General features: G+C 46.7%; 1 protein-coding gene across 2 annotated transcripts in view; it reads left to right on the forward strand.

Moving 5' to 3' along the window:
• The first annotated feature begins 1,783 nt into the window (after positions 1-1,783).
• Tsc22d1 (TSC22 domain family member 1) overlaps positions 1,784-23,299 on the forward strand; it is a 101,852-nt gene continuing 80,336 nt past the window's right edge. Inside the window, exon 1 of one of the 2 annotated variants that reach the window (XR_007832288.1) lies at positions 1,784-5,041. Coding sequence is in view for 1 of the 2 variants with exons in the window: in XM_051160849.1 (XP_051016806.1) it covers positions 2,103-5,041 (2,939 nt within the window). In the remaining variant the exon portion in view is untranslated. The remainder of the gene's footprint in view (positions 5,042-23,299) is intronic. The other variant, XM_051160849.1, reaches the window with a different exon arrangement.

A 23,299-nucleotide genomic window follows, 5' to 3' on the forward strand; every position in this document is an offset into this window, starting at 1 on the left:
CCTTCCCCTGAAGGGGCTTGGGAGATTCCCCGCAAACAGCTGTGCCGTGTGCTATGAGCCTCGCCTCTGCCCGTCGAAGGGCGAGAGACCGCGTGGCAGCCACCACCACTCTGCACAAAAGGTGTGGGGAGACACCAGCCTCCGGCGGAGCCGCAGCCTGGGCATCCCCGGAAAGGGAGAGGGCGGTGCGGGTCGAGGGGCAGCCCAGGTGCGGCTTGGAAGAGGAGGAGGAGGAAAGGGAGGAGGAGGAAAGGGAGGAGGAGGAGGACTCCACGAGCCGAGGAAGAAAGCCTGACTCATGTCGTGGCAGCAGCGCAGGGCTCCTGGGAACTGCAACTCGTGATGCAGTTGCCGAGGAGAAAAGCCTCATTACCCATTCCGCAGGCCGGAGGACACCGCCCCGGGGCGCGCACGCCCGAGACCTAGCGCTCCTCACCGGCCTCGCCAGGGTCCGCGTGGGAGACAACAGCGGACACGCCTAGCCTGAGCGCGGGAGCGCGCGCGGCGTGGCCCCCTCCGCGCCCCACCCTGGGCTCTCCACGCGACCCGGATTCGCTCGCGCGCGCAAGTGCCCCACCCCCACCGCCCTCAGGCGTCGGCGGCTCTGCCGGCCTTCGGCAATTTCCGTGGAGACAAGCCTAGAGCTCGGCGGAGACCGAAGACCGGGCCACCTCCCCCGAGTCAGACCCGGCTTTATGTCTGCAGCGCCGGCGCGCACGCGCAGACGCCATCTTCCCTCCTCTCCACCGCGACCCCTCCCCCGCCCTGCCGCCTTCTCCTCCTCCTCCTTCTCGGTCGGCGCTCGGCTCGACCCTCCTCCTCTCGCGCTGGGGCGCTGGTCCCTCCTCCCTGGATGCCGAGAGAGACCAGGGGATACGGAGCTGCCGGAGAAGAGCACTAGTAACAACCACCACAGCCCCCTCCTCGCCCGACGCCCTCCCACTCCCCCGCCCCGCGCCGCCACCGACCAACCCCACCTCTCATTTCTTTGAACGGCGTCGGCTGCAGTTGCTGCACCAGCCCCGTCTGGCCGCCGCCGCGAAAGGAGCCACTGCCGCCCGAGGCCCCCTCCCTCCCGGTCGCGGGAGCAGCGCGGTGCCGAGCCAGCCGGCTGGCTGAGAAGAGGACGCGAGCTCGCCCCTCCGCTCCCGCGTACGTCCCGCCGCCCGCCAGAGCAGCCCGGGCGCCGGTGCCCTTCCTCCCCGAGGACGTGTGCGGAGCCGAGCGCCTGCCCCGAGGGAGGAAAATGCTCGGGCTCCATGGCTGCCAGTGATGGAGCGGTCCCTGGGCTCCCGCTGCCGCCGCCACCGCGCCCCGGCCGCGCTCCGCGAGGACCCGGCGTCTCTGCGCGCCCGCCCGCGCCTCGTTGCTGGGCTCACCGTACCGGGCGCCCCGCCGCCGCTGCCGCCGCCCCACTCAGAGCCGCGCCGCCCGGGCCCCAGCCGCGGCCAGCCTTTTCTCCCGGAGCAGCCGTCGCAAGCCCAGGGGGTTTGAGAGGGGCCGCGGGCCGCGGGGGGAGGCCCGAGCGGGGCCGGCCGCGTCGGCAGGGGAGGTTGGAGCGACGCTGAGCTTGGGGCTCGCCGGCGGCCGCGGCGCCGGGGGTGGCGAGGGCCGGGCGACCGCTCGCTCCGCGCTGCCTCGGTGCAGGGCGAGCGGCGGGGCTTTGCAGCGGCTGTCGCCGCGGAAGGAGGGGGCTGAGCTGGCTCCGGAGTTGGCCAAAGAAGGTGGGCATTTCTCGCTTCTCCTCGCCTCCCCCGCCCCCTCCTGGGCTCCCCTCCCTCCCGCCCCGCACCCCACGTGAAGCGGAATATAAAGGGGGGGTGTGACTGGAGGGGAAAGTGAATGGCGAAGGACTGAAGGGGTCCCCCTTCGGTTCCCCAGCCACCTAGTTCACCCGGTTCATCCTCCCTTCCCGAAGCTAGCCCTCGAAGGAAGGAAGGAGCAGCCGGCGCCTTCGGCAGAGGAGGAGGAGGAGGAGGAATCGCGTCGGGCGGAGCTTCAGGTCCTGTTCGCCTCTCCGGCTTCTCCATACAAAGATTACGGTGCAGAAGGAAATTGCACTCTCCTCCTCCGCTCCCCCCCCTTCCCCGGTACCCAGCACAATGCACCAGCCGCCGGACTCCACCGCGGCGGCGGCCGCTGCTGCTGCTGCCGACATTAGTGCTAGGAAGATGGCGCACCCAGCAATGTTCCCTCGAAGGGGCAGCAGTGGTGGCAGCGCCTCTCCTCTCAATGCAGCAGGTACCGGCGTCAGTGGTGCTGCTCCATCTTCTGAGGATTTTCCTCCCCCTTCGCTGCTCCAGCCGCCGCCTCCTGCTGCATCTTCCACACAGGGACCACAGCCTCCGCCTCCACAAAGCCTGAACCTCCTCTCGCAGGCTCAGCTGCAGGCACAGCCTCTTGCGCAGGGCGGAACTCAGATGAAAAAGAAAAGTGGCTTCCAGATAACTAGCGTTACCCCAGCTCAGATCTCTGCCAGCATCAGCTCTAACAACAGCGTAGCAGAAGACACCGAGAGCTACGACGATCTGGATGAGTCGCACACGGAAGATCTCTCTTCTTCCGAGATCCTTGACGTCTCCCTTTCCAGGGCCACTGACTTAGGTGAGCCGGAACGCAGCTCCTCAGAAGAGACTCTGAATAACTTCCAGGAAGCTGAGACGCCCGGGGCAGTCTCTCCTAACCAGCCCCACCTTCCTCAGCCTCTTTTGCCTCACCTTGCACAACAGAACGTTGTGATCAATGGGAGTGCTCATCCGCACCACCTCCATCACCACCATCACGTCCATCACGGGCACCACCTTCACCATGGACACCACCATTCATCCCATGCTGCTGTGGCCAGTGCATCCATTCCCGGAGGGCCGCCCTCGAGCCCACTGTCCAGAAAACTCTCAACTACTGGAAGTTCTGATGGTGGCGTGCCAGTTGCGCCAACTTCTGCTGTATCATCTAGTGGCGCGCCTGCATCAGCGATGACTAACATCCGTGCTCCAAGTACTCCAGGCAGCATAGGTTTAACTTCTGTTACTGGCACGAACGCAGCAAATAATGTTAACATTGCTACCGTGGGTAGTTTCAGCCCCAGCGGGACAAGCGGCGTGCATGGTAGTGGTGCCACTCTAAGTACGAGCAGTGCTCCTAATGCTGCGAGTGTGAGTGTTGGGGCTGGAGTTAGCAGTGGTGTTAATGTGAATGTCTTAAGTGGCATGGGCAATGGTACAGTTTCTTCCTCTCCTGTTGCTAACAGTGTCCTTAATGCAGCTGCAGGTATCACTGTGGGAGCGGTTTCAAGCCAGCAGCAGCAGCAGCAGCCGCCGCAGCAGCAACCACAGCAACCACCAACAGTTAACACGTCAAGGTTCAGAGTTGTGAGGTTAGACTCCACTTCTGAGCCTTTTAAAAAAGGTAGATGGACTTGCACTGAGTTCTATGAAAAAGAAAACGCCTTGCCGGCTATGGAAGGCGTGGCCCTAAACAAGGCCGTAGAGACTGTGAAGCAAACCCCCACGGAAGTGTCGTCGGAGAGGGAGAGCACTAGTGGGAGTTCAGTGAGCAGTAGTGTCAGCACTCTGAGTCACTACACAGAGAGTGTGGGAAGTGGAGAGATGGGAGCCCCTACTGTGATGCAGCCCCAGCCGCTGCCACCAGCACCTCCGGGTCTTCAAGGTGTGGCCCTCCAACAGATAGACTTCAGTAGCCCTGGTCCGCAGAGTATTGCAGCAGTTAGTATACCGCAGAGTGTTTCTCAGTCACAGATGTCACAAGTACAATTACAGCCTCAAGACTTGAGCTTTCAGCAGAAGCAAGGTCTTCAGCCTGTACCTCTGCAAGCCACTATGAGTGCAGGGACTGACATCCAGTCTTCACCTGTCAACGTGGTTGGCGCGACGTCAGCCATGGGTCAACAGCCTTCCATTTCCAGTTTGGCTCAACCCCAACTGCCGTATCCTCAGACAGCTCCTCCAGGGCAGACTCCTCTTCCAGGGGCACCCCCGCAGCAGTTACAATACGGGCAGCAGCAGCCAATGGTCCCTACACAGATAGCCCCAGGCCACGGCCAGCCAGTGATGCAAAATCCTACTTCTGAGTACGTACAGCAGCAGCCAATCCTTCAAGCAGCGATGTCCTCTGGGCAGTCCAGTTCTGCAGGCATGGGAGCAGGAACATCAGTGATTCCTGTGGTTCAGCCACAGGGCATCCAGCTGCCAGGGCAGCCCGCAGTGGTACAAGCACAACCTGCAGGGGCCCCTGGGCAGCCCATTGGCCAGGCACAAACAGCAGTGTCCGCCGTCCCAGCTGGCGGTCCAATGGCAACTGTTGGTCAACAAGCAAACGTGCCCGCTGCAGGACAGCCACCCTCTGCCCAAGTTACACCTTCAGTTATTCAGCAAGGTGCTCCTCCGTCTTCACAAGTAGTTCTACCTGCTCCAAGTGGGATTATTCATCAGGGAGTTCAAACTAGTGCTGCAAGCCTTCCTCAGCAATTGGTTATTGCGCCACAGAGCACCTTGTTAACTGCGCCTCCCCCAGCGCAGGGCGTAGAACCGGTGGCCCAAGGAGTTGTTTCCCAGCAGTTGCCTGCAGGTAGTCCTTTGCCCTCTGCTAGTAGTCTTTCCGTTACAAATCAGGTCAGTTCCGCAGGTCCTTCTGGAATGCCTTCTGCCCAAACAAACTTAGTCCCACCACAGAATATAGCACAGCCCCCAGCCACCCAAAATGGCAATTTGGTTCAAAGTGTTAGTCAGTCTCCCTTGATAGCCACTAACATAAATTTGCCTCTGGCACAACAGATACCGCTAAGTTCTACTCAGTTCTCTACACAATCATTAGCTCAGGCAATCGGAAGCCAAATGGAAGATGCCAGGCGCCCAGCGGAGCCCTCCTTGGTCGGCTTACCTCAGACTACCAGTGGCGACAGTGGGGGAGTGTCAGCAGTCTCAGATGGGAGCAGCTGCAGCAGCCTAGCAGCCTCTGCCTCTCTCTTCCCGTTGAAGGTGCTACCGCTGACAACACCCCTGGTGGATGGCGAGGATGAGAGGTAAGGCCACGTGCTTCTGCAGACACGGAGCAGTTCAAAGTTAATCTCTTTAGTAGCAGTCTGTGGGTCTGGTTAGAGCATTACACCTTTTCGTTTGCCTGTGAAAAGTACATGTTGGTAAGTTTTCCAGAGTAGGAGTGTAACAGTGATGGGGGCTGGGGGCGGGGGAGTAGGACAGGCTAGGAGAGTAATGTTCACGATAGTTATAAAGTGTAAGTGTGTATCACAAATAGGCTTGGGGCTATCTGGCAGACTTATTTACAAAATGCTTTTGCAAAGATCATTTATAAAGAGCAGCTTACATTTTGTCACCCTACGAAATAGTTAAGCTCTTCTTTTGAGCTACTAAAATCTTGGTGATGACTTCTTGTCGGGGGTTGGGAGAGGGTGGGGTTGTGGCTCCCACCTTCCGTTCTTGCAATGCAGCCCTTTTCTGTCCTAGTATGTTTGTTCTCCGGGCTGTGAGAGATCCTGTTACCTGCTTGTCCTCTTGAGGCACTGTGGGAAAGATGACCTAATCTGGGCGATATAGGTTGCCCTCATACTGTTAGCAACCAGCCCTTTGTAAACTTAGTTTAATGGTTACTTTATCCAGACAGAAGAGGAATAACAAGTCTCGGAGCGTATTCTTCAAGGGGAAAATAGCCAGATTTATCCTTGGTAGTATTCAATGCTGAACATTTTTTTCTTTTGGTAGTAGGTGAAGGTAGCCATTTTAAAGAGTGAAGTCCGGGGCTGGAGAGATGGCCCAGAGGTTAAGAGCGCTTCTTGCTCTTCCAGAGGTCCTGAGTTCAATTTCTAGCAATCACATGGTGACTCACAACCATCTGGAATGAGGGGGGTAAAAAGTGAAATCAGTCTTGAGGGCTGGTTCTATACAGGCTAATCTGTTCCACCTGTTTCTTCTCTCGCTAGATACAGAAAGTCTGAAAAGTCAGCGTTAAGCCCACATTTTTTCAATTATATTAGAAATGATAAGCTTATTGCACTTAGTGACCCAGACTGCTAGGAAAACCTGTGAATTACATTTCTGCATTGTTTTAGTTTTCTTTTTTTAAAGGGATTTTTTTTGGGGGGGGGGTGCGAGTTTGCCAGTGTTTACAAACAGTGATCAGAAGTATTGTAGTTGTCAAAAGACTTCTTTTTCACTGTGAAGTTTTGAAAAAGCATTTAAGATAGTTAATTATTTTAGAGTCTGTTGGAAATTTTTGACATTGAACTTTCTCCATTCCAATTGAAGCATTTATATTCTGTATGTATATTTGTGGGTTTACTTTGGAAAAATTGAGAATGTTGCAAGAAAATTGTATAAACAGAAAACAAGGCCAAATGTTTCAGTGAAGTTTCCTTGATTTTTTTTTTTCCCCCTCAGTCGTTAAAAAGATAGAAAGGTTATGCTAATTGAAACAGGTAAAAATACTTTTTCGGTTTTTTGTTTTTTAGTTATATACTTACATTTTGTTAGTAAATGTAGTCCTTATCGTTGTACAAAACGACTTCACAAGCTAGATTTCTAAGGGGCAGTTTCTGTAATAGTCCACTCATAATCACTGTTCAGCCTTTAACTTCACCTTTACCATTCTGATCCTTACCTGTAATTTTAATTTAAGGAATTGTTTACTCCTCTAATTTTTTGTTTCCTAAATCAAAATCAAAAGGGTGTGAACTGAGTGAAGTTCCCGTTAAAATAAGTATATAATACAGATGCTAACTAAAGAGAAGTGCAAGCCAGGGGACAGGGAGCATTGAAAACCACACACTGATCACAAACCTGTGCAGGCTCCTGTGGGGACTTTGTTTTCCTCCAGTTGGTAGGGTGGATGGCTGGCCTTGCAAAGAGCCGCTGTCCACCCAGTCAAGCCGGAGGAATGCCACACGCTGGTGTTTTATCTGTAGAGTGAGTTCCCGTTGAGATACTGCAGATCCATTTTCCATATAGATAGATAGTAACTGAGGTAGAGTCAGGAGCCAGTGACAGAGGGTTATGTTCTAGGAAGGCACAAGAAGAAATAGGAAGCATTTGTCTTCAATGACCAACATAGGTTGTCCTCACACTGTTTGGACTTAGTTTATCATAAACTTGTGTTAGTTGACATCAACGTTGAGTCATCAAGATTGGACACACTGTTTGCCAGGCCTCCTTCAAGTACTCTGAGAGCTAAGTCTTGCTGCTGAGTCACATACAAGACCAGCCTGGGAGGGCCATTCTAATTGTGTTTTGTTGCAGATTGTATTTTCTCTCACTGTAGTTTGTTTGTTTGTTTGTTTTTTAATCATTTACATTTTCCCTTGAGGGGTAATCGGGAAATGCCTATGAGAGAAAAAAGTGGAGCAGCCTTAACCACTGCTTTTCCTTCTCCACGCCAGCCTCCCTGTCACTTGCATCTTCCAGGCTTTGTCACCATTGATCTCCTGTGGAAGGAAGGGTTGTGCCCTCATTTCATTTTATGACCCAGGAAGTGTGTTAGCATAAAAATGTTTGATGGCTGAAGAAGAGAGTGAGTGTCCTGGAGTATATATTGCCACAATACTGTAGCTCTTCAGATTTGAATGCTGAGGTACATTCAGAGTGCTCTTTCTCAGCTGCCCATTCGTCAGCTGCAAAACTAGACATGGAGACTAAATATTACAAATGTGGGTGGAGGTATTAAGATTCTGTGACTTGTTTCTTTAAAGATTGCTTTATTATAAAGATCTTGATGTCTTAGGCTTTGATGTGAACTAACCTTCACAGGAACGGGAAGGCACAGTTGTTCTGCCACAGTGTTCTGTGCTCGTTAGCACACTGTTATGTGAAATTCTATTCTCTTGTTTCTAGGCAGAGCTCAGATGTTCCCTCTGAAAGATTGTTCTTCCCCAGGGAGTGTTTCCTTAGCACATTTTACTGTCTCTACTTAAGTACTGTATATTTGATGATAATTATGTTTACCAGTTTTTTCCCCACAAGGGAGGGGACAATTTTTTTTTTTTAAACAAACTTAGCAGATCTTTTTCTGTTTTTCCTTTCATGACACAGCTCATACCACCTGTCATCTTAAGCATACCACTAGAAAAGCAGGTGTTATAATTCATGAAATGAATTAAAGTGAGTAATGACTGTGCTAGCTCCCTGCTTTTTAAGAGGGCATGGTGTAAGCCTCCTAAATCTGTTTTGTAGTAACACAGAAATGAGTGGGTTTTCCCCCCCATATTTATTTTTGTGTTGCATGTGTGCATGTGATTATGGAGGCCAGAGGTCAACGTCAAGTGTCTTCCTCAGTCAGGTCCACTTTCATTTTTGAGGTAGAGTCTCACAGAGTTGGAGCTCACTGTTGGCTGGGCTGGCTTGCCACCAAGCTTCAGGGACACACCTGTCTCCACTTCCCCAGTGCTGAGATTAGAAACCTCTGCCTCTGGCTTTTATGTGGGTTCGGCATTCGAATTCAGGCTCACGTGTTACATAGCAAGAACTTCCCATCTTGGAAGGTGGGTGAGCAAGTCATGTCCCCAGCCTGGAAATCAGTGTTTTTCTTACCTTAAAAAAAAAAGGAACAATACTTAGTTTACTTACTTACTGAGAATGGTAGGCTGTATCAGTTATATTAATGTAAAATACCAAATACCTTTAAAAAGGGTTTTGTTTTGGCCTTGACTGACCTTAAACTCACAGAGATCAGCCTGCCTCGGCCTCCTGAGTGCTGTGGGGTCAGAGGTGTGCGCCATCACATGCAACATGAAGTATTTATTTTTTATACTCACTATTTAAAAAGTCAAAGTCTATACTTCCTGCTTCCCTCCTTCACATGTTTCCATAGAATCATTTTAACTTCTCACAGATGACTCCTCTTTGACGAGCCTGTGTTGGTCAGGAGCAGCTCGGAAGGCAGACTGCCCAGCATTGTCTTTTTCTCTGTCCTCAGGCTATTTAATTTGCTTCTGCCTCTGTTTCCTCATTTGAAAACAATGAAGGCAAATAGTATTTCTCAAAGAATTGTTCTGTAAATTAAATGAATTAATGAAAGAACTCTTTGTGCTCCTAAGAGTTTATTAAATAAAACAATCATTGTTGTGTGGGGTTTTTTTTTTTTTTTTGTTTTGTTTTGTTTTTGTGTTTTTTTCCCCTTGAGACAAGGTTTCTCTGTGTAGCCTTGGCTGTCCTGGACTCACTTGGTAGACCAGGCTGACCTTGAACTCACAGAGATCCGCCTGCCTCTGCCTCCCGAGTGCTGGGATTAAAGGCGTGCGCCACCACCGCCCGGCTAATCCTTTGTGTTTTAAATGTCTTGAATGAAATGGACCTGGCTGCTTGTTGCCCTCTTTCCAGTACTCCTTTCTCCCAATAGTCTGTCAGCCTTGAATAGTCCTCTTAAGCCTTGTAAAAGATCCCTTTTCTGTCCACAGTGCAGTGTCCTCGGGCCCTCAGCTGTCTGGTGTATGAAGGGGGGGTCCTCCTCTAGGAGTGCCTTAGTCAGCAGTCTGTTTTGTCCAGGGTTACCTCTCCAGCCTCCAAGCTGTGTGTTTTTTCGTCTCCACCTCTTAGAGACCTTCCTCGGCTTGCTGGGGGTTCCTTGCTTGAGTGCTGGGCACTTGAGTGAAAGAGGACTACAGAGCTGCTCAGAATGTCGCCCTGGGGTTCCTCTTAGTGTGGAACTTTGCTTGAGGGTCAGGTGGCCGGAGTTTTCAGTCCTCACCACACCCTACATGTAGTCTGCTCTCTGTTTATCAGTGATTCTCAGTAGCCCCGCCTCTCAGCACGAACCTCCGGGTGTTAGCTGACCTTTCTCCAGCAAGTCTGGTGTTGCTCTGGCCTCTGTTCCGGCCTCTGCTTAGGCCTGCTCCTCCTCTGTTGCTCTTGGATACCCATCCTTTCCTCCCAGTGCCACATCTTCCGTTTCCACAGCCAGTGCTCACTTTACTCTTGATTTACTTGCTGTTATTTATTACCTTTACACTTAGTTGATCCCTTGATTAGGTAAAGGGTACCAGGTTGTAAAACTTGTGTCCCCTTAAACCTTTATTGACACTTCTTCCTAGCTTCCATATTGCTTTTGAGAAATCTGTAGCCATTTTGGTTTTTTACAGTTGAATGTGACCTGTCTGCTTTTTCTTCTCCTCTCTTCATTTTTAAAGTCTATGAAAGCCTTTTAAAGTTTGCTTCAGTGTTTCACACTGACTGCATGTGTGTCTGGTGTTTTTTATTCATGAGTCTTTGATGCGTGCCATTTTAGCCTGGAGAGTCTGGGGTGCTGAGCTTGAACCCACGTCCATGAGTAGGCTTGGCAAAGGCTCGGCCAGTGAGTTACTTCACAAACGTTTTCTGCTTTTCACACTTATTTGCATAATATGCCTCGCTGGCTGTCTTCTAGTTTCCTTCATTTCCATTTGCTCCATTTCTGCTGAGTTTTTCTTACATGTAATTCCCAAGAGCTTTTTTTTTGTTGATCTTTGCTGCTCTTTAGCTGTGTATTGCTCCAGTTTAATGTAACAGTGCTTTCTCTTAGCTCAGGGCATGGGTTGATTTGTTTTATGAGACAAAGTTTTTCTCTGTGTGGTCCAGGCTGGCCTTGAACTTGCCGTTCTCCAGCCCGGCCTCTGGAGTCTTGAGATCACAGTACGTGTCATCATGCTTAGCTCTTTAAAAGTCTTCTTTCTGTGCAGTCTGTTTTCTCCAAGTTTCGGTTTCTTTCCTTCTTTTTCTCTCTTTCTTTTTCCTTTTTTCTTTGTAATCTTTTCATGTTGTATGCCCTTCCTTTAAATGGTAGGCCGTTGTAAGAGTAGTCGATGGAAATATAGGTTACAGATTCTCAATTGAGCTTGTCAGCCATTGGCCTCACTGGACAGTAACCTGAGTGGGCTGTTTGACTGGGGATCTTGATGTCTCTGTACTTCCCTTGGGTTGGCTAGCTCCTTATAAGAAGGCTCTTCTGGTTTATGCCCAGACGGAAACGCTTTCCCACAGGGGCTCCAGCGAGCGGAGAGGGAGGTAAGGAGCGGAAGTCTTGGGGGTCATAGATCCCCAGCCCATATGTTCCTTCGGCCAGGTTCCAGTCCCCTCTTGCCTTTTGCTGTGCTTCACTCCCTCAGTCTTGTGCTTTTCAGGCCCCCCTCAGACTGTCGGCGTGGCCATCGGGGTGAGGAGCAGGCCGAGAGCCGGCTAACCCTGCCTTCAGCAAGCATCCTTTCCCACAGTGCCTGTGGTGCAGCAGGTCCGGGGCCTTTGAGGCTTTGCGAAGTTTAAATTGGGTTTTTGTTGGCTACTGTTTGCCAAATCTGATTGTTTTTACGGTTTGCTAAGTCATTTGGCACTCAACTTTCAGCTCCCTAGCCTCCAAATTTGTCTTATTATTGTCTTTTCATGGTCTGCTTTGCGGACACCTTTATACCTTTCCTATTATTTATTTGAGATAAGGCCTCAAAATTTCACTTTCATAGCAAAAGAATAGGTATGACTTCTTGCTTAGAAATTAAAATTTAAAACACAAAACTGAAAAGACCTGGTCCGGAGCTGATGTCAGAGCTTTGTCCTTAGCTTGGACTTGCACGCAGGGCTGGGCTGGCCTAGCAGAGGGTGGGCTTGCCTATTCTTTGTTTTTGTTCTTTGACGTACATTCCCTGTATACAGCAGAGACTAGCCTCCTAACTCAGCCTTCCACACTCTGCGATTCCTGGTAAGGCCTCCCGCACATGGCTCCAAAATACCCTTTAATGACTGATTAGAAGGAAGATACAGGAAAAGAAAAAAAATAAAGCACCTTGTTCTGTATTGTTTTTGTTCTTGATCTGTATTGTAAAAATGGATTATGATCTCACAAACAGAAATTCCTTTTCTTGCTGTCATTTCTTCTTTCCCAGCCACCTTGCCCAGAAAGTCTTCTTTTGATGCCTTCACCTGGCTGATGTAGCTCTCTCCCTAGCACTCTGGCCAGCTGTGACATCCTTCTTTGTTTTTGTTTTGTCTCTCTACCCCCCCCCTCCCGCCCCCCAGTTTTCTTGCTATTTTGTATTGGTCTCACTGAGATTATCCTCTGCCAGACTACCACTGTCAGCTTTTCTAGCCGGTCTGATTGTCACCAAGTTCTCGGTCTTATTTTTTGAGGTAAGTTCTTGCGGTGTAGTACTGGATGGCTTCAAACTTTGAGGTGAGGCCATCCTCCCGCTTCAGCCTCCCAGGTGCTAGGATCAGAGGCCTGAGCGGCCATGCCTGCTGAGCATGGTGCCAACCTAACACCCAATATTCAGCCCTCCTCAGGTTGCCCTCATTTTGATGAGGTGACTTCATCACTTTAGACACCAAGAGTCACATTCTTCATCTGTTTTTTTCCCCCACATTGGCTCTGTCAGTGTAGAATTGGTCCTTATATCCCATCCCTTCTCAGTTGGCACAATTTTAGTGTAAGATAAAACAGCCTTCACTTAAAACATGCTGAGTGTAGTAGCCTTTTCACAGAGCCTTCTCTGGTACTTCGTTGCAGTCTGAATGGTATTCTTAATGTGGCAATCTTTTATGTAACTTGCTTGCCCAGATGCCCTTAAAGCCTTCCCATCTGGTATAAGGTAATTCCTTTGTCCATGTTTACTCCTGGCCTCCTAGCTGGCTCCTGTTCCCCCAGGAAAGGTTTATTTTGGCTCACGGTTTCAGAAGGTTCTGTCCTTGGTTCCTTGGCCCCATGAACTTGGTGGCGGGAGCATGTGGCAAGGGCTCGCTGTTCTTGGCAGACAAGAAGCAGATAAAAAGGAAAAGTAAACTTTCTCTTCTCTTGGTGCTGGGCATAGGGCCTAGGGCCTTAGGCATGCCAGGCAGATGCTCAGCCACTGAGGAACTGTGCCCCCAGGCTTCCACTCCCCTGCTTCCTCCAAGTCCTAATGACACATGATGGCCTCTCAGAACCTTCCTCACCTCTCATCTGCTCTTCTTCTTTTGGGCATTTGCACATGCTTTCTTGAACATAAACATGCCTAGTGTCACCTCCCCAACATGCCCTTAAAGTTTGCCACTTCTTTTTTTCTTGTTTTGAGACAATATCTTGCTATGTAGCCTGGGCCAACCTGAAACTAGCTACCTAGCACAGGCTGGCCTGAGTTTGTGGTGGTCCTGCTTCAGTCTCCGGAGCCCAGGATGACAGGTATGTACTAGTACCCCGGCCAAGCTGCTGACACCTTGGGAGGCCTTGGCATACCAACCTAAATTTAGGTTGGCTGTAAAAACTTGTTGCTTTTGTTTATAGTATTTGTTAGAATTTATTAACTTTGTGGTTATCTGATAACATTTTAACCTTTGTGAGGAGGGGAGTTTGGGATCTATGAGTGTCCAAACCTATTTCAGTGTTTATGGAGATGGTAAAAGTCTATTTAATGAAGAGAATCTATTCTGGTGTAAGAGCAGGCAAGTCAAATGTATCTTCTTAGAGAATAGAATTAAATTTCTTAGAGGTTATCGTGTGACATCAGTTTTTCCCCCTGATTAATGATATGATTGAGACTTGGTTTACTTTTTTGCTGCTTGTGAGTTAGCTGGGTCCCCCTCCCTTAAACAAGCATTGTGTTTTGCTTATTTTGTATTCACTTAAGCTTATGCCATTAAAAATTCTCTAACTTGAATGAAACGACGACAACAACAACAACAAAAAAACCCTACCTTCATTCCCTAATTGAAATGGTCAGTAGTTGTCCCGCTTTTGACTGCCATTGCTATTTTCCATAAAATGGTTCTAAAATTCCTAGGTATTATCTTGGCAATCTTCTCTGCAGTCTCAGCTGTTCAAAGCAGGCTTTGAGCTTGCTTCTGTTGATGATCCCCCTTCATCCCCCCCACCCCCACCCCGGTTAGCTAGTTTAGCGAACATTTGTGTACAATTTCTGTGATCTGTTTTACTTATGGTCATCATTAGTTACCTATTATTCAGAATAGGAAAGTAGGGATGTTTCAGAGGGAAAAGAACCATGAAAAGGACTGGCAGTGTTCTCAATTAACTATATGCTTTAGTGACCATGTGTGCTCTATAGGAGTCAAGCATCAAGAGATGAGGCCTTCATCTTCAAGGGAATAGTAGCAGGAGCGGTAGGAGGAGCAGTAGGAGGAGCAGGAGCAGTAGGAGGAGCAATAGGAGGAGCAGGAGCACCACCATCACCAGAAGGGAAAATGATGTAATGTCGGGATCGCCAGAGGCTAGTTTACAGACTTCCCCTTCGCCTCTGTGAACCTATTTTGTGTTGGCTGCGGAGACTTCCTGTGACTTGGTTTCATAAAGGATCAACGTTAGGTCATGGAGGGCGTGTGGCTTTGCTCATCCATGGAGCCACAGAGCAGAGCAACTCAGCTTTGTGTGGATAAGACAGGTGCAATAACGGCTTGCTTTTTTCCCAGGGCCCTCACATCATTTCTACAGTAACATGTGACTGCTCAGTTTGGGGAATTCTTGATATCCTGTGTGCATGCCTGAGTATTCTTTGATGAGTGACTTACGAACTCAAAATTGTTCATTGTTCATGAGTTAATTCTCTCATGCCTCATTCAGGTTATTTAGTTATTACTTATTTGTCATTAGGCTTTCTTAGTGTGTGTACATGTATGTACTAACCAATAGCGTATTGAGTAGTTAGGAGTGATTTGAAAGTATACACATACAGTCTAAATGATAGTTACCATTAAAATTACCGTGTGGTTACAGTATATCTCAGTACTAATAGAATCAGGCTACTTTCGTATGGCTTTTAACTTGTTTTTAACTCAGATTGTGCTCTCTTGAGGCTCTGTCCTGTCTTGTAGCTAATGGTTTTTGCTGTGTGCTGTGTGTGTGCAGTTCAGGCCCTGGTGACACCAGTCATGGCTTTGTTCTGAGCACAGAGGAGTTAGTTTAGTTCTTTAAGCCTTTTATTCAAGGTCACCTACCTACCTGTAAACTGGCATTTGGGGTTAAATACGGAATTCTGCTTCCAGAGTTCTCACTTTACCTTTCCCTTCTCATGGCTGCAACAAAGTAACTTTCCTTCAACCTTGGGGTGGGCTATGTGAAGGAAGCTGCTCAGCACACTTTCTCCTTTCTAGTCACTGTGACCTCAACCTTATGGGGTGCCCTTCACCCCAGGCCATCCTAGAAATGCCTTCATGCCTAATGATTTTATTTCATGGTCATTCTGAATCTCGGGTTGAACCATCACACTTTTGGAGCATGTGATTAAAACCAGAATGTTCTGCCTCCCCAAGTCAGTCTTAAGTATGTTGGGAGGCACTGGGGCTGAGTCCGTTTTCTGTTACCACAGTAGAAATACTGAATAATAAAGATATTTTTATATAGTAAAGGGCTCCTTAGTTGTTTACTCCCTGTGATTTGCTGTGTTGAAAAGGATGACTAGTAAAAATATTTCAGATATTGTCTTACACTTTAATCTTTTACAGAAATGAAGACTCCGGTTAACTTTGCTTTAAAAGGAAGCTTTATGTTTGACATTAGGTTCATTTTCTTGATTGTTCGCTCTAGATACTTTTGTTGTGTTTTTGACAGTTATACATAGTTTTTTTTTTTTTTTTTAATCACATGTAGGCTTACTTTAAAATTTACTTTAAAAAGATGGTATTTGATGAAACTTGCCTAGTAAATACAATGTGAAACATGCTGCTAAGTGAACAGTGCGCCTTGGTGGGTTTCTTCACTGTGCTGAAGGACAGGAGTTGACACAGTCTTGGCTTTGTGTGTGCTAAGGTCCCCAGCCGAGGTATGGTGAGCCCCCAGTGATGTGAAGCTCCGCTCTAACACTTGTAACAGGTGTCCCGTCATGCTCCGCCTGCCTTTCCCTAGACTCCAGTATGGGGTTTGCCTTCCTTTTAGTGAACTGTGGAGCCTTGGTTTGCTCCAGCCGCTTTTCTGTTGGACCCATTTCTCTCCCCTGTCTCCCGCACACACCCAAGCTGCAGTCTTGACCGCTGTCGCCCTTCGTGGAGATCCTCCACACAGTCTGTGAAGTAGGGTGTGCACTGTTGTATCACTAGCGCTTTTGCCAGCTTTAACGTCCTATCGTGATAAAAAGCACTACCCCACACTGCAGGCCTTTTAGCTTCTCCTCTCGGACGCTGTGGACACAGAGAGGAGGACAGTCTTTGCATTCCTTTCGCTGTGGCTAACATTTCCAAATTTAATGCCTAGCACTAAGCTTTGAAGTTTAGCGCCAGTCACAAATCAGAAGAATAACTGGAGACACTTTGTGTTCTTTCTTTCTTAAAAGATGATGATGATAATGATTAAAAAGATTATCTTGGAACTCACTGGGTAGACCAGGCTGGCCTTGAATTCACAGCACTTGCGAGGCAGAGGCAGGAGGATTGCTGAGTTAGAGATCAGCGAGGCCAGGACAGCCAAGGCTACACAGAGAAATCCTGTCTCAAAAAACCAAAAAAAAAAAAATAAATAAAAAATAAAAAATAAATAAATAAATAAATAAATAAATACAGAAACCTTGTTCTAATTAGTTGAATCATAATAGCATATTTATGACTCAGATCTTTAGTTTTGAGTTGTTGCAGGTTGTATTCATGTCATATGTTTGTTACTGGACCACAAATGTACTAATATGCAATTGGAAAATGGAATTTATCATTTTGCTCCTTTATGTTGGAAGGTAAATTTTATTTTTTGTTGGATGAACATTGGAGCTGTTGAAAGTGTCAGCTGGAGTTTTGGGGGGGTATGATGGTGATGCTTACATCATCACTGGGGCAATGCCCCCATCCCCACTGTCACTAGTGGGAAGGTGCAGCTGCTGCTGAAAGCCCCTCACTTTACACCTGCAAGTGGCCTGCTTCTACACCAGCCCAGCAGCTGCAGAAGGAGAACGTTTTGAAGAGTTGATTTTGTGGAAGTTAAGGCCCATTTGGGGATATTTTTCCTTAGCATTTTGGTTATTTTTCTGGTTGTACTCAGAGTCTAAGCCCATGAGGCTTTACAGTGGCTTATTATAAATAGATCCAATATGTAAAAACAAAAGCTTCAAGAGTAGAGTCTGGTGTAACCGAGCCAAGCTGTGCTGCTATATTTGAGCTTTTGAGTATGAAGCTTAAATACCATTAGTACTGAGTCTAAATACCATGAGTACCGAGTCTGAGTTAGAGGTTCAGCACATGACTAGGAGATGAACAAAGCCAGAAAGGCGATACACCATTACAGAGGTGGAAGGAAAGAAGCAGGTGCGATGGTTGGTAATTGTGGAAAAACTTGGTACAGTTTTCTATCCAGTGGTGCGTTCCCCTCATTGCTTACCTGGGAAGTAAAAATGGTAACAGCTACTTTAAGCAGTTGTCTGTCAGTCTCGAAAGCTCTTGCCAGTTCTTTCCATAGAGATGTATTTGTCTCAGAAATACCAGGTGCTTCATCCATACCTGGTGTTGGCAGAAGTACTAACTAAGGCCATAGAGGGGAAAGCCCAGAGGGCCTCATGTGTTTGAGCAGCATAGACCGCGATGTCTCCAGATGAAGTCTATGCTCAGTTGTTGTTCCACATACAGTGTGCGTGACAGCTTCCACATTCACGTCAGTTGATCGGACAAAGGTGTTAGTGCTTTCAGCGTATAATGAGGTAGATTGTACTGAATATCAGTTTTGGCATGAGACCTGGTCTCTAACCTTGTTTCTTCTACCTCTTAATTGCATGGCTTTTGTAAGTGAGTTGAGCTTTCTCAGTCCAGTTTTCTTACCTGTTCTTTGGGACTAAAGGATACTCTGGTACTGTTTGGGAAGATTAAAGGAGATAGGTGTGTAATGCACCCAGCTCAAGTCCTTGTAGCTGTGTACATGGTGGGTGATCATATGTGCCAAGTTAGACGGTTCCTTTGTGGCATTGTAGGTTAAAGAAGAAAGCTTGCCTACCTGGCTAAGATTTCTACATACCACGGCCTCCTGAACAAGGGTCCTGGGTCTTTGTGATCACTGGGGGTTCTACGAAAGAACTTACTTTCAGAATGGCTTCTTTCTCAGTTCTACTAAGATTGGTATATATTGAGTGCCTTCATTCTATTTCAAACAAACAAACAAACAAACAAACAATACCTCATTCCATTCAATGGGGAAATCAGGGCTTAATCTTTTTCTGAATTCCATTCTGTGAGGAATGTCCTACATCTGATAAGTACTTGGGAAAAGTTCACAAGTGCAAAAGTAGTTACAAACAGGCCATCTGTTTTTTTCTAATGGGAGTGAAGGGGACTTAGGGAAATACAGTGTCATGTGACAGTTTAAACCCCATGTGACAGTTTACCACAGCAGAACCATTTTCCAGATGAAGCGATCTGAAACTTTGTCAGGATGGTTTTAGATGGGCACAGTGCCCTAAGGAGCATCTGTTCTGTTCTCAGCCCTGTATGGGGTGGTAAACCATCTCACAGAATGAAGGAGACTAGTTGGTTTGGTTTAATAAGACAGTGAGTCAGGATTGGGATGTTTAGGTTCATAGATTGATTGAACTGGATCATGAAGTTCTCTATGAACTTTCAAAATAGGTGTTTTTGTAATACTAGTTTGTCACATGGGAAAAGGAAAGTTCTAGAGTCCAAGGGTTTTTGTTGAATCCTTTTTATATCCCCTTCAGCCCTCTTCTGTCTACAGTTACTACCTTACCATAATGTTAGCATTTCTTATCTTGCTTTTCCTAAGTTGTACGTTCATATTAGAAATAAAAGTGTGCTTATTGCCATGTGAGAGTGCACCAAATAGGTTTTTGCCAGATGCTTGGAAGCATGCTGTGTCGGCATGCCCTCGGTTCATTTGCCTGTCCCTACCTTGTAAATGGTTCGCAGTTATTAGGGATGGAGTCTGTGTGCTAGTGTATTCTTGAGGGAAATCCAAATTAGGTTACAAGGAGCTAGCTAGTATAAATATTTCAATTTTCACAGACATACAAGGCATTTCATCAGTTATCTGTTCCTGGCTGCTTATGCTGTAGGGTTAAATCTTGGTGGCGTTGACTAAGGAAAGAAGTGTATTGAACCTGCCCATCAGTTTCTTATGTGTTCATTTGAGAAATGGAATACAAGAGAGGTATGTTGTTGTTTTGAGGCAGGTTCTTGCTCTGTAGCCTAGCCATAGTACTTGCTTCCGTAGCTCAGGAGTAACTTGCTGTGTAGCACAGGCTGTCTTCCTGTAATGATCCTCCTGATGCAGCCTTCTGACTGGGTGTGTATGGGGGTAATAGATGTAGCCCAGGCTGTCCTCCTGCAGTGACCCTCCTGATGCAGCCTTCTCACTGGTGGGCGGGTAGATGTAGCCCAGGCTGTCCTCCTGCAATGACCCTCCTGATGCAGCCTTCTCACTGGTGGGCGGGTAGATGTAGCCCAGGCTGTCCTCCTGCAGTGACCCTCCTGATGCAGCCTTTGGAATGGGGGATTATAGATTGAGCCACCATATATGGTTTAAAAATCTCAAAATTTGAGGTAAAATTTGAAGTCCTTTGTAGCCTGAGATTTTTTTTTTAAGGTGAAAAATTTGTCATGGAATGTATAGACAGTGATACTAAATATGGAGGGGACTTTTGACTCTTCTAGTCTGCTGTAAAACTTAAAGTAAACTCAGGTTTTAAAGTATTAGCTGAACTTAAAATTGGAGGACAGAATGGATTTTTAAAAATGTTTGTTTTTACTTTTTAGAAATACCACAATCTGGTATTACTTCTGAATGATATGCAGTCAGTGACTTCCAAAATGTGTGAAGGAGGCCAGATTAATTTCATTTCATTAAAAAAAGCACTACTTATTATTATTACTTAATTATGTGTGCGCGCACTTGTGTGCACATGTGTATTTGAGTGCATATCCCTGAGGAGGCCAGAAGAGACATGAATCCCCTGGTACTGGAGTTAAAATGGACTGTTTTAACTTCCTGACACAGGGGCTGGGAGCTGATTGGAAGAAAGGGATCACCCTGAAGCATAGAGCTGTCGCTCCAGTCCTGTGCTCGCTCGCGTCTAAATCTTACTTATGTTTCATCTGCATGTATGACTGTGCACAATGCTTGTGCCTAGTGCTAGGGGATATAGAAGATGATATTGGATCCTGTGGAACTGGAGTTACAGACAGTTGTGAGCCACCATGTGGTGCTGGAGACTGAAACCTGGTCCTCTGGAGGAGCAGACAGTGCTCTTGACTGCTGAGCCATCTGTCTAGCACCACAGTCTCTATAGCGGAGGTTTAGATCTTTGGCTTGATAAATACAAAGAAAATGTTTTCTTGTAGCATTGGCACTTTGAAGGGTTGAAATCAAGTGTGGTGTGAACTCAAATTTGTCTGTTCTTGTTTTTGCTTTTCAGACAGGGTCTCATGTAGCCAAGGCTGGTCTTGAATACCTAATTTTCCTGCCCCTAAACTCCCAGTACTAAGATTAATGTAAGGAAACCACTTCTTCTCCCGCCCCCTGCCCCACCCCAACCTCTTTTCTCTTCTTTCTTTTCTTTCATAGAGCATTTCATTATGTAGCCCTCCCTGGCTGGCCTTGAACGTACAGAGGTTGAGGTTGTGATTCCTGAGTGCTGGTGTTAAGGAATGTCCTCTACCATATCTGGCCTAAGTTGTATTTCTAGAGTTGTCAGTTTAATGGTGATAATAATATTTTCACCATATTCAGTATTTTCCTTCTTAGACATTAATGAAAATTTTGTTCTCAAAATGTTTGAAAAATTGAAACAATGATGAAAGCTTTGAATAATTAGTAAGCCACTAGGATTTTAAGTACAGGAAATCTGGCTGGACAGTTTTAGTTTGTGGGGGCGTTGCAGTCTGAGTGTTGTGTAGGAATCTATCTTGGTGAGCAGTAGACAGACAGGTTGCCTTAGTTTCTTTTCATTGGCTAACGTGGACTTTTGGCATTCACAGTGACACACTGCTGTTATTTTCATTAGGAATACTTTTTGAAGAAACAGCACACTAAACTATTCTGAATCTGAAAAAAAATTTGATTTATATTTCTTTTCAGTGAGTATTGCATGGTTACAGAAACTGATTCCAGACATTTTGTTTTTTTAAATTTTAGCCTTTTGTTTTGAAACAGTAGGGGTGAGTAGTACACAGTCTTTCCAGAAACTACCACCCAGCTTTCCTTGGCATTCCTATACAAATGGAGAGATTAGGAAATGAGTACCCATCTGTAAGCTGGCTTTGAGCTTTGACACCGTGTTTACTCTGATCCTTTTAGGGTCCCATCTAGATTCCCACACTGTACTTGGCAATTCCCTGCCGGGTCTCACTGACCTTGACACATAGCAGCAGCTCGCCCAGTGGCTTTCCACTTTCTGCTCACCTGCTGTTTTCTCATGATCAGATGGGGCAGGAGAGCTAGTGTGCTCTGCCCAGTGCCTGGGTCAGGAGGTGCATACTCTCCGTCTACTCCACTGCTGGACGACCATCGTTGATAAGTGGGTGTTGATTTTCTCTCTTTGTGTCGTGGAGGTGATGACGTGAGACTGATGGCATTAAGTATTGTTACTTGTACTCGTGTGTCTTTCTTTGACATCCTTGTTGCATCAGGGCTTTCTCAGTTTTAGTCTTACTCTGTTGGTGCTGGTGGTGTTGACTGATGGCAATCTTTGCCATATGGATAAAGATACTAATGGAATTGATGTAATTAATGAAATATGAATATTACCTGCTGTCTTTTTTCACTTTTTTCTGAGTATATTTATATAATGTACCACTTGGGATCTTAGGAAAAAAATACAGCAGAAGAGGTATTTTATCTGAAAGTAACTTTTTTCAGAGTCTCCTGACTAGCCCAAGAACAAAGCCAATAATTTATACTCAGAAAACAAGCAGGCATCAGAGCTATTGGGGAGGGCAAAGTTGGGCTAATTGTAAAAATCACAATTGAGTACCGTGAGGCTTAAGATTACTTTCAGTAATGTGGGCAGGTCAAATAGACAATTCCTTTTCATTCAGAAGAGTCAGATTTAAGGAATTTTATGTTTTGTCTTTCTTTTGAGGTTTCCCTTTACCCTTTGTTACAGCTAGCTGGTAGAAGTTACCAGGTATATTCTATGACAACCTTTTGATTGTCTACATTTTTATCTGTGTTACTTCATCCTATGCCTTAGTGGATATGAAGACATATTTGGTTACTTATCTATTGTTTTACTTTTTTTAAAAGATGACTTATTTATTATTTATACAGTATTCTGCCTGATGTGAGCCAGCAGGCCAGAAGAGGGCATCAGATCACATTACTGTTGGTTATGAGCCACCATGTGGTTGCTGGGAATTGAACTCAGAACCTCTGGAAGAGCAGACAGTGCTCTTAATCTCTGAGCCACCTCTCCAGCCCCCTATTGTTTTCCCTTTAGCAAAACTGGACATTTAAATCTAGTGGTGTGAGTTCAGTCCCAGTAACACTTTGAATGTTACCTTTTCCAAAAGGATGAGAAAACATATTTTAATGGATTTTTTTTTTTAGCTGTTGAGGGGGTTTTATTGTCTAGTGGGTGGTTTGTTTTGAGATGGGGGTCCGCCTAAGTAGCCACAACTGGCTTGGCACTTAGTAGGTAGCCTGGTTTGATGCCACCTCCTGCCTGAATTTTGATACCTTGTTTAAAGTTGTTGCCTTAAGAATTAAAGTTGAACTGTGGGGTGTCTACCTGTATGTTAGCCAGGAAACACAATTCTCCCTTCCTTACTGTTTCTTGACCAGTGTGTTTCATTTGGAAACCATTTTCTGAATTATCTATTCAGAGTACCACACACTCTTCTAGGGCCTGGAGAGACAAAGATTCTGCTTTTGTTAGAAAAAAGAAAAGAAAAAGAAATGTTTTCTTCTGATGACCAACCGGGACTGTTCTGCACAGAGGAGTCTGTGGGAAGTTCATTTCTTAAGTAGAAGTTCTTTTGAACCAGTAAGAATCAGTGATGGAAGGTAGGTATGAAACAGATGCTGTGGAGGTTACCAAGTCATTTGTAAGGTCTTATTGCACAAATCTGCACATTTGTAAGCAGTGGTTTACCTAGGTCAGGAATGACACAGGTCTTTAAGAGAGCCACATCCCTGGACTGCTGCAGGCTGTGTGGTACTAGCACTAGAGATGCAGAAGTCATCCTGGGCTGCGTAAGGCCCTGCCTCAAAAACAACAACAGGCGCACTGTTTAAAAATAGACATAGCTTTCTCTTTTTCTTTGATGACAGAAGTGCTTAAAACCAATAAGCTGTATATCCTCACTTAATGATACAGTTCTGAGGACAGAGTTTACAAGCAGCCTCTTGACAGATGTTTCAAAAGAGCCTTTTCTCGGTGGTATGTGTAATGCATGTAATGCAAAGC

Source organism: Acomys russatus, chromosome 18, assembly GCF_903995435.1.
Source record: "Acomys russatus chromosome 18, mAcoRus1.1, whole genome shotgun sequence".
In the NCBI taxonomy this organism is placed as follows: domain Eukaryota; kingdom Metazoa; phylum Chordata; class Mammalia; order Rodentia; family Muridae; genus Acomys; species Acomys russatus.